The sequence below is a fragment of the Hirundo rustica genome, chromosome 8 (assembly GCF_015227805.2).
Source record: "Hirundo rustica isolate bHirRus1 chromosome 8, bHirRus1.pri.v3, whole genome shotgun sequence".
Taxonomy (NCBI): Eukaryota; Metazoa; Chordata; class Aves; order Passeriformes; family Hirundinidae; genus Hirundo; species Hirundo rustica.
The window spans coordinates 31,584,651-31,598,908 of NC_053457.1; the positions used below are offsets into that span (position 1 = coordinate 31,584,651).

General features: G+C 45.3%; 1 protein-coding gene across 1 annotated transcript in view; it reads left to right on the forward strand.

Moving 5' to 3' along the window:
- Positions 1–14,258, forward strand: part of TACC2 (transforming acidic coiled-coil containing protein 2) — a 129,010-nt gene that overhangs the window by 42,484 nt on the left and 72,268 nt on the right. The window contains 1 exon segment of the mRNA XM_040071005.2: positions 12,243–12,368. Within this exon segment, the coding sequence (XP_039926939.1) occupies positions 12,243–12,368 (126 nt within the window).

Consider the following 14,258-nt stretch of genomic DNA (forward strand, 5'->3'; position numbering starts at 1 on the left):
ACAGAGAGCACATTGCATGTGCTGGCTGATTTGTTGGTTTGGCTGGGTTTGCTCACAAGCCCCTGGGTGTTCCAGGCTCCCAGAGATGCTCAGGGGCTCAGCTGGGCTCTCAGGGAAGAGCACAGGGAGCTGCAAGCACACTGCAAGCACTGACACCCATGCTCTTAGAGAATGCAGAGTTCTGCTGCACTGACTGCCATCACTTATCAAGCCAAACAATATTTTTATATGGGAAGTACATGGCAGCAGTTGCAGCCAGCAAAACTGCTTGAAGAACATTCCTTAAGTCCTCTGCATAGATCAGACAAGACCTCTACAGTTGGCCCAGGCATCCTTTTGGATTTGCTTCATTCTTTGTTCTTGCCATCAAAAATTGGCAAGTTCAGTAACTCCAAAAAGAATGTTCACTCCTCAGTAAATATGACTTGGTGTTTTTTTGGTGGTTTTTTTTTTTTTTTTTTTTGTCTGCGTGACAAATACAGTATTAAATATTTTAACAGTCTTGCTGGATGAGGTGGGGAATATAGAACTGCTTTTCAGATCAGGCAAGTGGGGTTTGAGCACTAAGGCTTTGTTTTGTTAGTTGAAAACAAAAGTTTGGAGTTAAAACTTTTCAAAACACTGATTATGCAGCTCTTTATTTCCCTCTTTTTCTAACTTCAAAATCGATTCAGGTGTGTAGCATCTCAGGCACACAAAGCAAAGGGAAAAGTGGCTGGAGGTGATTTACACGTAAGTGAAATGCACAAAATGAATCAGATTATTTATCTCTCCTGCCCTTCCTCCTTTGTATCTGAATTCTTTCTCTCTATTTTCCTCCCCTCTTACTGCCATTGTTATCCTTAGTAGGTGCAGCTGTCAGTACAGTTGTGCCTTTGGAGATGCCTGCAAGTCCTGAACTAAATTACCAGGACGGGCAGTTCTGTGGGAATTTCATCTGTCTCAAGCCTGAGATATTTAAGTTTGGTATTTTTCTATTCAAAGAAGAGTAAAAATTAAGACAACTTTTCTCTTACCCAGCAGAGATCTGCCATTGCTTTCTAGGAAGTGAAAGGGAGTTGTGCCAACCACTCTCATGAATTCCATTGACCGAGCTGACCTGTGGTTTAGGCAGCATCTAAGTGTTCATGAAATTTGTAAAGTATTTATAAAATGCTGGTTGGATAGAGTGTCCTGTTGTATTCAAAACACATTCCAGTGAAAAACCACTGGAGACCATGGCACACATTCATAAGATAGGCATTGACAGGGATGGGTGATACAAGAGCTGCTGTTTTCACACACCCTTGTGTTTCTCAAGACATTACATTTATTAATTTAATTACAAGACTTTGCTGAGGAAATCCAGCATGGACACTGCCATACTTTGTCCAATGCCAAGTTTAACATCATTTTTTGTTTTCTTTCATCACTAAATAAAAATTACTTTCAGATTACTTTTTTTTTTTTTTTTTCCCTAATTAGATTTCCCCAAATGTATTTTTCAACCTTGCTTTTTCCAAGTAATCTGCCTGTTTCCTCAAAATCGTTTCTGCATCTTACAGATCCCCTGCCCTCTCTGTTCCAACACAATATCTTATGGCTTCTTGGAAAACTGGGTATACAGTGGAGCTTCTTCCATGGTCCCTGTGTCCAACAGAATGTGTAGGATTAGCCCCAGCTTTGAACCCCTGAAAACAACAATTATAGACACAGGGATGAATCTGAAGAGCTAGAACTCCATAGTTCTTGCATTACCTTTTTCTTTCTATTTCTCCTCCTATCTTTTATGTTGATTCTTTGGAGCCTATCTTATCCATACCAGTCCAGGTGTATGGAAATCCCCAGATGCATTGCTAAAAACAAGAGGGGATTTTTTAGTTGTTGCAATTCCTTAACATCTGGGCACCCTGGAAAAAATGAAAAAAAAAAAAAAAAAGTTATGTGAATCTATTTGGGCCTGTTCACCTACACTCACCTCACAGGTTAATTCTTACCGTGGAGCCTCTTTGGCCTAAATGAAGTTCTCCCCCTCAAATTGCAGTAATAAGTGCAGAAACATTAATTGCTGCACCCAAAGGTGTAATTGTTCTGGATTCTAAGGTCCCTGTGAAATGCTGGTTGCCACCACGCTGTGCTGTGGGGAAGGACCAGCCCTAGAATGCCATGGCAATCTCCTTCTCCTGGCTGAAAAGTGCTCACACCTCCTCTTCGTTCAGCCAGGCTCAATCCTTGCTCTTCCCCAGCGCCCCTGTTTGGTGTCCGCCATCCTCAGCGAAACAACCAGCTGTCCAAAAGCGCCCCAGCGCTCCACTAGGTTGTTTCCAATTTAATTTCACTAATTGACTCGCTCTCCCTCTCGGTGCATTCCTTTCCAGACAGCTGGGTGAGAGGCTGCAGCCTGCCCTTAGAGTGGGTGAATGCTGGCCCAAAAATCTCGGCTCCACTGGAGCGATCCCAGCGAGGGACTTGGCCCCGAGCCTCTGGCAGCTCAGCCAGGGAGAATTCTGTCTTGTCCCGTCCTCCTTTTCCACCCAGACCATCCTACAAGCCCTACACCCACAGCTGTCCTGCTCTGTTTAAATAAGAGGGGTGTCTAGGTGTTTCAACAGATTTAAAAAAAATCAAATTAGGAAGACAGGCTGTATGTAGAAAAGTAGGATTTAAGTGGTTCATTGGCCTGGTGTTTCCCAGCCTCCAACTTGTCAATCTTGGCTTCTCTTTGTCCATGGTGCTCTGAAAAACAAGGAACATGCGCTCCACGAAACTCATCAAACTGCTATTTATTTTTTTTTAATTCTTCTCCAGACTGTTTTTCCTAGCTGCTTTGGCTAATGAAACCCAAACAGTGTAATCAATAAAGCTTTTTTTTTTAAAGGCACTCAAGAGCTTATGTAAAATCTTTGGAATTTGTAACCATGATAACATTGTTATGCTCTCCTAGCTGATAGAAATATCAAAGCCAGCTAAGAATAACTCTGCAGCAGACAGAGAAGATTGGATTTGTTTCCTGGAATGGGTGCAAAAAGCATGAATGCATTGCTCAGTTACTAACAACTAAGGAAAAAAAAAATAAATAGACACTTAAAAATTCCATTTCCCCTTCCTAACAATGTCATTAAATGACCCAAAATACAGAATTAGTTTCACTGAATATTTAAGAGTCTCCAAGATTTTCCACTTCTCTTTTTCTTTTCTTTTTGAACGTGGTGATGGTACATGAAACTTATATTATGTCTACCATTCTCCAGATCTTGTTCTTCTGGTAGAAACTCCAAATAAACTTGATTTGCTCGAGAAGTTATCATTGGAATTAGTGAGGCTTTGAGTCTAGCCTAGGGTTTTCTAAAAACCAATCTTACTTAATTGGAAATCTGCAAAATGGCAGTTTCCCATCACTCTCATCCTCCCAGATGTAATGGGTCAAGACTAAACTTTCCTTTAGATTAAGGTGAAAGTCTGGGAATTTAAAGAGACAGCCTTCCTAAAGCCTCTCCAGTAAAAATTGCTGGGAAATGCACAACCTAATTTTCAGCCACCACAAATGATGGCTGTGGGCAATTTGTATGTGGAAAGTAGTGGAAACATAAAGTTCAGGTGTTTGTTACAGACGTGGCTTGGTATCCCAGCAGGGCTGCTCTGCAGTTAATTGGGTCTGTGGTTTTGCAGAGTGCATGACTGTGAACCTCTGGTTAGGAAATGCAAACAAGAAACTCCTCTTTCGTTCTAAACAAACTGAAGTACATTTCTATGGATTCGTTGCAGAATGGTCTTAAAATGGGCACTGAGTTCCCACTAAGAACAATTTAAAATAGCACATGCATTTTTTGGCAAGGACATGTAGTGATAGGCCAAGGGAGAACGGCTTTAAAATGAAAGAGGGCAGGGCTAGATTGGATGTAGGGAAGAAATTCTTCCCTCAAAGGGTGGTGAGACCCTGGCACAGGTTTTCCAGAGAAGCTGTGGCTGCCCCTGGATCCCTGGCAGTGTCCCAGGCCAGGTTGGATGGGGCTTGGAGCAGCCTGGGACAGTGGAAGGTGTTCCTGCCCATGGCAGGTGGGGAGGCTCCTATAAATGTCCCTTCCATCCTGTGATTCCATGATTTATATTTTTTTAAAAGTGTCCCCCTTGGTACGTGCCATCCCGATGCTTTCTGGACTTCCCTTGCAGCGGTTCCCTGGGAGCCAGGGCAGGGTTTGGACTGTGGCACAGCCATCCTGTGGGATGTCTCCTGCCCTCATCAGCCACGCTGCTCCAGCTCTGGCCTCCAGAGAAACCTTCTGCGAGGCTTGGCAGCTCTTTGATGTGCCTCAGCCAGCCTTGCCCTGTCACTGTCTGTTATCTCCTCCCTCTTGCTCCCCTGTGGCATTTCAGCTGGTTCCCTCTGCACTCCCCAAGCCCTGTGTTCAGGCAGCTCAGGCACACCTCAGCTCTCCATTCCTGGAGTTTCAGCCCATCAGGTTCCCACCTTTCAATAGCAGAGGGCACTGGGACACAACTGGAAATGCTTCTGTGCCAAAGGTGGGTTGAAATCGCTTCACAGTAGGTCAAAGGGTTTTGGCACAGCAAACGGCTAAGGAGTAAGCAGGTGGAGGCCTGTTGTTTGAGAAAAATGAGAATTTATTCCAAAAACGCTCGGTTTGGTTCTGTTAGCAGGAACATGGCTCGTCTGTGGCCGCGGCTTTGTGCCAGACCGCTGCTCACAAAGAGAATAAAAATTTCTTTTAATGAATTGTCCTCTTCCCAGGATTTCCCTCCCCCCACCAGGGCAGTCATACCTGCAGAAGCCATTTGTGAAATGGCTTCCAGATGGCAAAAGAGGTTAATTCCCCCCAAACCGAGAGGGGGACTGGATCCTTGTACGCACATCAAAAATGACAGTAAATTTTTCCATGCCTGGTTCCCTACTGCTTGGGAAGCAGGATATGATAGAGATGCTCTCCCCAGAAAGTTTCAGCTCTGAGGCTCATCTTAATTCTTGCTGTCAGAGTGGGTGCTACTGGCTCCAATTCCTGCAGCCAAGTGAGCTCTCCCCATACCATGGCACAGTGTTTGCCCCATGAAAAGCCATGCCCTACACCTCAGATGACACTGGCACTCCACAGGTCTTTCAGCATTTTCACCCATTCCAGTGTCTGATTTGGTGTCTGGAGATCATTTGGTGTACTCTTCTATTTCCTGTACAGGTATCTGAACTGTTGAAAGCAGCAATGAGCACGTGAAGGGGAAATCCCTGTGTTCTGCTTTCAGACTAGATGGGAAAGCTCTCCTCTAACACAAAATTTACCTGAACAAAAACCTGTTGCCTCCTTTTGCTTAGAGAAGATCAGGCAAGGGCTAGAAGTAGAAACAGTTAACTTTTTTTTTTTTTTTAATGAAAGAGTTAAAAAATTAAAAATTGCATTTCCCCCCCACCCCCCCCTCCCCTGCAGCCCAGCAATAAATTGCTGCTTTGAGAAGCCCAGGAGGCATCATTACTGTACCTTAACCCTGACAGGAGATGCACAGCCCTGCTAGGGGCTGGACTGAGCTCTGAGGAGGATGAGTTAGTTTTGTCACCCAGGATGTGGCTAGCACCACATTTGGGAGACACGGAATCAGCTGGGAAACTAACTCAGCTAAACTGAGTCTCTGTAGCCCCAGCATTTTATCCAAAATATCTCGATTCCTCACCAAATGCCCAATCTGCCAACCTTCTTGCTTATGGTTGTTGTATGGCATGTTATAAACATGATAATCATCTCTCTGGGGAGAGACTCAATTAATTCCTTGGGTGCTGGCGGCTCGCATATGCAATTTGGTGTATCCTCATGCAGACTTAATTACCTGTAAAGCCCTTCTTTTGTGTGGTAATAAACCCATAGGAAACCCAAGAGATTAAGGGCAGGCAACTAATTAAAACTGCTCCATTTTCTTCGAGGTAAAGAAACGTGTAAGAAAACAGGAAAAAAAAATCTATGGAAAGAAAGCAGGCAAAGGAACCCATGAAAAAAGTTAGTGAAAAAAGATTAACCTCTAAGAAGGCAGGTAAAGCAACCTATGAGAATACCTGGGTGACTTTAGGAGTTGGCATTTAATCCAACAATCGAGCTGGGATTAAAAATCATTTGGTTTAGGTGGGGTTTTTTTTGTTGTTGTTTTTTTTTTTTTTAAAGAAGGTTATTTGTTTAGCTATAAACGCATAACGCTTCAGTGAAAATTGTTAAAACATTTTTAAAAGTTCTACTTAGTGCTGGGTTTAAAAAAAAAGATGCCAAACACCATCAATGAATCCAGGCCGTTCTTAAGTGACTTTTGAAGCGCTGGGAGCTGTGCGCGCTTTAAGCGTTACACACACCGTAATTTAATCTCCCCACATCCCCCCTCCACCCCCTTCCCTCCAGCGGATGGAAACTCCGAAATTCCACCGTAAAAACGAGGAAAGGAGGGGGGAAAGAATTAAAAAAACCAACAAGAAGACCAGGCCGGGCTGAGGCGGGCCGGCCGCCGTTTCGCCGCCCGGGCGGGCCGCGCTGCCCCGGGGCCCGCGGGGGAGGACCCGGAGCGGAGCCGGGCGCGGCAGCGCGGCCGCTGCGGCCTTTCCTCGGGGAGCCTCATGGGAGGAGCCTGCGAGCAGCAGCAGCAGCTCCGGGCTCGTATTGCTCGGCCTTTTGTGAGCTCCCGGGGAAGCGGAGGGAGCGGAGGGAGCGGCGGTGCCCGCCCGCGATGGTGGCGGCGCAGCGGCGCGGCGCTGTGCGAGCGTGGGGCTTGTGCTGCCGGCGAGGATGAGTGCGAGCAGGAACGCTGCTGCTTATTTCCTGGAGTTGGTAAGTAGGCGCTTGTGAGGGGGAAAGTTTGTTGGGGTCTTTTTCTCCCCCCCTCTTTTATTTATTTTTATTTTTTATTTTTTTTTAAAGTAACTTTTAGAAACTTTCTCCCGCTCCCCGCAGCGCTGCCTCCAGCTCTGGGTTAGGATTAACTCTTCTTCCCCCTTCCCTCCCTTCCAAAAAAAAAAAATTAAAAAAAAAAAAAAGAAAAGACTGGATGGTTTTGTGGCTTCTGCCCTGGCTGGGTTTGGGGTTTCTGCTCGAGTGAGGAGGAGACTCGGTGTGTGTTGTTGGCGCTGAGGAACTCCTGCTCCAGGTTTGCTGGCTGGGAGCTTCGGGAATTTTGGGAGCTTTGAAATCCTGCTCCGATGACATCAGGACGTGACCGAGAGCCCTTCCGAGGCTCCAAAAGCTGCTCCGTGGTGACGTGATGGGCTTTTTTTAATGGTTGACAGTTATTACAGCAAATACGCTTATTCACCCTGGGCAGGCGTGATTTATACTTCTGGCACTTTAATGTGGCTTTCTGCTGTCCCTCTTTTAGCTTGCGAAGGAAGTAGTGCTGTAACACATGTTTCAGTCCCTTTAAGTATTTTAGTCTAATATAATTGTGTTTGGTTATTGTAGTAACTCACCCTAAGTTTTAATGCGACCACAGTAATGTAGAATAGTCCGGGAAGAAAAATAAACCTATTTAATTGTTACAGCCAGTCAAATGTGTGATCAATCTGGGTGCACGTGTGACAGAAATTAAAGGATTTCTAAGGAAAGAGGGTTGGGTGAGAGAGGAAGTGCAGGCCCTCAGGTAACGTGTGACTAAACACCATCCCCTGCCCAGATAACTCCTCTGTCTTGTCAGGGTTTCCACCGCGAGTGCCAGAAAAATCCATTTTCTCAGAATGCCTCTGCGTGGTCCCTGACAGCTCCAGCAGAGCTTGGGGAGGTACCTGCGGGCACTGCCAGCTGCTGCACAGCTGGGCTTGCTTCCCACAGGTGGGGAATTGCCTCCGGGAAGTCTCGGAAAAAATCTGCTCTCAGACCCAGAACCAGCTCCCGCGTTTGTTTGCCTTTCTGGCGCGGCTGGGATGGAATTGTGCGGGAGGAGGTGGGACTCGCTGCCCGGTGCTGGGGGCACAGCCCTGTGTCCGGAGCTGGGCAGGCACGCGTTCCCACCTGGACTGTGGCCAGCCAGGGTGGTGGCGGCTCCCTCCCTTGGGGACAGCTGTGACTCAGCTGGGCTGGCTCTCCCTGGCTGCTCCGGGCACCGTCAGCAGCACCCAGACCTGTTCTGCTGTGATTCCTCGAGTCCCGCTCAGAGGAGCACCATGGAAGTCTGGAATCATCCCCCCAGGAGCTAGTTCTGGTGTCTTGGTGACAGTGCCTTTTTTCCATGAGCGTAGTTCTGCTGCCGTGCACATCAAACTCGTGTTTCCCCCGTTTTATTTGCTTTTAATTAACGCATGCCAGTTCATCTCTTGGATACCTTCATTACTGTGTTTGCGCGGTCCCAGCTCAGCAGGACTCAGCCTGGCCCAGGCCAAGCCTAAATACAAAGTGCTGGTGAGAGGCATTTAAGGCGTAGTTTCTTCTTCAGGGTACGGAATTCGAGAGATTTTTCCTAAATCACACATTTAAATGCATAAGTAGGTCTTTTGTTGGGTTTACAAAAGGCGGTGTATTGCCCAAAACTTGAACTTTTGACTGTGAATGCGTTTTTAGCTGGTAAAAGTAAAACCTTGGCTAAATCTAAGCACAGTGACCAGCAGAGGTGACCCCCAGTCAATGCTGTGTCTGAGCTTTTAAGCTGTTGCTGGAGTATGGATTCCTCCTGTGAGGATGGATGTTCCCTTAGTTCCTTAGGAAATTTAACCACACTTCCCATTTTAATCTTAGAATCTCATCTTTTTCCTGAAATGCTATTGATACTGAAATGGGTTTTAAAGTAGTTCATAAGGAGTAGTGCAGGAGAGGAAAAAAATAGTGGTTTGTTTGTTTGTTTTTAATGCTTTGCTTGTATCTTTTGCAGCAGTTCTGAGCTGTTCCCTAAACAAGTTTAGTTTTAGTTAGTGATACCTGTAATGTTGATTTCTAATAGGAGAAATAACTTCTTACCTCCTTCTCTGCTGAATCATTGACAGGAGTCCCAGTAATCATGGAAATACTTTTAAAGAACAGAAATACCAAAGAGGCATAGAGTTACTGGAACAGGTTATTGTTGGATTTTCTAGACAGCAAGTTTATTTCAGTGAATATGGTTCGTGTGAGAGATAAGCTGCAAACTAAACTGTGAGAAGATGAAACTAATATTATGAAGGAATGAATAACATGGATCAAATTTTATGAGGTACAGTGTGTTTGAATGAGTGAGCTGCACACTGATGTAGGTGCTGCTACATCAGCAGATCTTTTTCCTTTCCAAAGAATTACAGTGTAAGGACTTAATAGAAATAGCAAATTCTCTCAATATTTTTCTGAGATTGGTTAATACTTTTGCTTATGTATGGTTAAACTGAGGCTGAAATATTTGGCTCTTTGGCCCAAGATATTAGAAAACCAAGTATGAAATCTAAAGGATTTTGTTTGTCAGCCTTGCTGTACTCAGTGAGAACATCTTGTGTCCTGAAGAAAACAAAACAGCGGGTGATGAGAGCACTGAGAGCTCAGTCCTGCCTTATGGTTGTTGGTGCCATTTTCCAGAGATTTCTGGAGTAAGAGCAGGATCCATAAATCTTGCCGTTATCTCATTAAAGGCAGCCAAATGTTTGGGACTGGGAGATAGCAGAGTTTGAAATGCTTATTGGTTTCCCCTTGGAGTAAACTTGGAGCTATTGTTGACTGTTCAAAGGGAGCCACATCCAGCTCTTCTGATTGGAAAAACATGGACAGGGAGTAAATGCCAAGAGCCTGAGCTGCCTTCTGTCTCCAGCACCAGAATCAAAGCGTTTTATAACCCTCCTGTGAAAGTAGGGGTTTAAGGTCTGCGCCTCAGGGATGCCAGGAGGAGAGCAGCAAACAGACCCATCAGAGCACCCAGCACTTGCTGGCTCTGTGTCCACATGTGCCAAGTTGTGTCCCTGTCTGTATCTGAATTTCCTGCCTTAGTTTGAAGCCTTCTTAAATAGACAGAGTCAGACCTGCTGTGTTTAAGAAGAAATTAGATAGGTTTATGAAGTTATTTCTCATTCATTCATTGGTATGTAATGAATACTGTGGGTCCAGCTTTGCCTGAAACTTATTTGCATACCTGCCTTCAAACAGTGACTTGGAAAATATCTTTTCAAGGCTAAGTAGAGGCCTTAAAAGTGAAATTGTGAAACTCAAGAGCCTAAGGACACTTGATGGGCAGTGTCTTTCTCTTGTGACACACTGATAGCAGACTGCAGCCCGTGGTCTTTGGGCTGAATTTAGTGTGCTTGCTGCAGCTGTTGGTAAGCAACTGCTTGTTAAACTGCAAGGTATTTTCCTTTGCAAACTATTTCAGTCATGCTTGTCATAAGTAGAATTTGGAAGCAGTTTTATGTGGATCCTCTTCCAGGCTCGACCCAGAACCGAGGCAGCAGAGTGGAAAAAGCTCGTGGCCTTTTTATGGAGCTCAGTTCTTGAAACAAATTGGCCTTGAAGGCTGGTGGCTGCGGAGGGCTGACAGCAGGGACCTGGTGGCAGGAGCCTGGAGAGCCAAAGGCGGTTGTGGTGTGGGAATGTCACTTTTGGAACTCGTCTGAGCAGCCTGTGGATGGCTTCGTTGTTTGTGCGGCGCAGAGCAGGGTGGCTCGGCAAGGAGCAGCTTCTCCATCACCTCCCCAAGCCTGAGTTTCAGGTTGCTTTGTCCATAAACTATGAAAATCCCTGTCCAGGAGTTGGTTGTGCAGGAAACGAGAGTGGTGAGGGGCAAACACTTCTCACCAGGTCGGGGCACAGCAGTTTCCACTGCAGTTTGGGCTTGTGCTGTGCTTTCTACGTGTGTACAGGGAATGGCCTTAGTGCTCTGTCACAGCAAGAGGAAAACCTGCCCGTCTCCTCAGTTTACTCATTAGGTGCACAAAAAAGAAATTGTAAAGTGCTATTATCAAAATCTACTTTCTAAACACTCATTTTAAGGCAAAGCAGAGGGGACACCCCTCTTCCAACCCCACTTGCAACTCAGCAATGAATGAAAGCCAGTCCCTTTATGATAATAAGCCAGAGGACTTTAGAACCTGTAAACACCTTGGCTCAAAGTTCCCTACAACAGGCAGAGCCCTCAGGTGTGGTTAAACCAGAGAACCCGTGGGTAGTCAATTGCTCAGAGTTGTAATTGTTTTCCCACATGAACATGTTACAGAATCCTTTAGATAAAATATGGGAAGTGTGAGTACATTCAGGTGGCAGCCTTCAGTCGTTACCAGAATAACACTGAGGTTGTGATAGTAAAGTTTAACTGCTTGTTAGGTTTTTTGATTCAAAATTGAATTACAGTAAGGAGTCATCCAGGATCTCTGGATTTGCAGTTAGGTCATCATTTAGAGTTAAAGCTGAGCTCTCTGATTTAGAGCTTTTTGTTTATAAGCTGGAATTGCAAATGCTGAGTGACAGTTTTGAGTTTATGCACCTCAAATCCATCTGTGAAAGGTACCACCCCTGTGTGTTCAGTGTTGTATTCACCAGGTAGTACAGGAAACAAGATGGACAGGAGGGGCCCAGGGCAGTGTGAAATTGCACCAGCATTTTAAGGTCACATTTTATGGTTTACAAATGACTTGAGGATTTTGATGAATTTTAGGGAAAACTGATGCTTCAAGGTCCTGATCTCTGGGTGGTCACATGGCAAAGTCAGGTTGAAGTAGGCAGCAAAAACATTGTTTTCAGGGGGTTCCCATGGTTTGGTGTCTCTTAAAAATAAGCAAGTTCCCTTCTTCAGCAAGGCTCCTTAACTTATTGATTTCAGCAGTGTATTTCCAAATTATTTTCTTTAGTCATGAGCTGCTGGTGCTCAGTGGCACTCTGCTTTTCCCAGGAATTGGGACAAGGCTGGATGTCTCCCTGTGTGTGTTTTCCACAGCACCTGGACAGCTTTGACTCTGTGCCCCCACCGATGAGCCTCCCCAGCTCAGGTGAAAACCAGCATGGAGCTCCTTGTATTTTACGTGGTTTCTGAGTGAGGAAATCTTGTCATTTGTTCCAGCAGCAGCTCCATTTCTTCTTTGCTTTTCATAATCAGAAGCACAGTGGGGTTCATTTGCTGTTGTGCTGCGCTGTCTCATTGCTGCTGCAGTTGTAAGTCGGACAAAAACGCAGAGACTTTCAGTCCTGTGGGAACAAAAGCAACTTAGATTAAAAATGCCAACTTTCTCCGTGTTCCCTTACCACACGAGTTAGCTCATTCGCGCTCAAGTCCCGGGATTCAGAAGGATAAACAGCAGCAATTCTGCAGTAACTCAGACATTTAAGGCTGCCTTTCTCTGTCTTTTCTCTCCACAGCCCTCGTGGGCCAGGTGACGATAGTCAGTTGGCTTCTCCCCTCGATCGCTGCGAGCATCCCTTGCCTGCGCCTGCAGCCTTTGGAAATGCTGTCCCGGTGGGAGCTGCTGAGCTGACTGCAGCCAGGTACTGTGCAGGGCTGTGTCCTGGGGCAGGGGCTGCAGGAGGAGCTCAGCCCTGGCTGGGGCACTGCTCTCACCCTCCTTGGATGGATAAATGTCTGCTAGGGCCGCTTGCCGGGGGCTTTGCTGAGTCTGCCTGTGTCTGTCAGCAGAGGTCTGTACCAGAGGTTAAATCTCCCCTTGTCAAAACCTTCAAAAGAAGATGCTTCCCTGAGAAGGGTAAACATCCTTAGTGAAGGATTGGGAGCAGGGTTTTCTGGAAATCCTTGTGTGTTGATTGGCAAGCTTTGCTTTAGTGTTGGGAATGAGGCTCATTAGGCAAATTTAATTCTATCACTTCAGCACATAGTAGGGCCGTGACATGTGAAGGTGCAATATATGGCCTATATTTTTTTTAGGTGCTTTTATTTTCTTTATTATTATTTTTAATTAGTACAAGGTAACTAATCCTTGGGGCATTTTCTTTGAGAAGTTCTTTAACAGTCTAATGTTGATTATAAAGCATTCAGGTATCTCTGTTGGACTTTGGCCTTTTTGTCTGCCTTTGCTTGCACTGGGAAGGGAAACTTGCTTTCTCTGTGCTGGTGGTAGTGGGGTTGTCAGGATCTTCGGGCATGTAAATTCATCTTAACAATAGAGGAAGCCTTGTAGGGTGTGTGTGCCCTTCAATCACCGGGAGTTCAGTGGAGTGTAAACATACACAGTATATTTAAGCTAGCATTAAGTTCGTTAGCTGTAAGTCACAATAATACACCATCAAAGGCTGAAGGGACCTCGTGTGGTTTGCTCAATCCACCTTAAAAGCTGGGTGACTTTGCTGTTCAGCCTGTCCTGGTCTGCCACCAGTTCCCAAGCTGGTTAGTCACCAGTGCTGGCTGAGAGAGTTTGTGGGAAACAAACATTTTCCTGCAGTCAGAGTAAGATGATCTAGAGAAGCTTACACTGGGGAGCTAATGATGTGGATTTCTTTCAGTTCTTGTAAGTTTTTACTCAAAGAGTTGTGTTTCTTTTGTTTTTAACAAATGTAATTGGGTTACTGATGGGTTGTTTCGGTTTTGGGGGTTTTTTTGTGGATTCTGTTTTTCTTGCTAATGGATTGTTGGCCATAGTAGTGAGGCAGTTAGAAAAGAGCGGGCATTAATTGAGGTGGAGCTGTGAACTACTTTCTGAATGTGGAAGCATGAAAAAAGACTAGCACCGAAAGTGCCAGAAAGATTTGTATATGGTCTTTGGACTACAGTCTGGAACAGAAGATTGTGTGCCCTTGGGGTGATAATTTGCTGTTTGCAGGGAAAAAGGCACACAAGCTGTCTATGATTAAACATTTAGGGAGAGCAGTCTCAGAGTGCTTTAACTCACTGGTTCTTTTAAACCTCATGAATCCACTCTCTTTGCATTCTCATACGAATCTGGATTTTCGAGTTAATTATGTTATACCTTTTCTTTTGATCTGCTTCATAGCTTGTGCCTTTTCCATGTTTTATTGTTGATGTCTTGGGGGTGTTCCTTGCTCCACCCCAGCTGCACAGGCTGTGCTGGTGCTCAGCTGTGGTTGCCCCATCCAGGGTGGCTGAGCCCAGTAGGGGTGAGGGCACACGGACTGTGCAGCAACCACAGGATCTGGCTGTTGTTTCCAAATCCTGGCCTTGAGGGAGTTTGCAAGGATTTTTCAGCGCTAAAAAGTGCCAAACCAGTATATCACATTGGATGTAGGTAGTTTTCCAGTTCCTGAAACAGAGGAAACTGACAGAGAAATACCCTGTGGTCAACTGGAGTGAAGCTGGCTCTAAGTGCTTCTTCTGTGTTTGCTGGTTTTAACTCCTTTGTTTGTTTTTTTTAAATGCTAACTCTTGTCAGTGTTGTTTGTTTTCCTTACTCCTTCAGCTGCATCTGT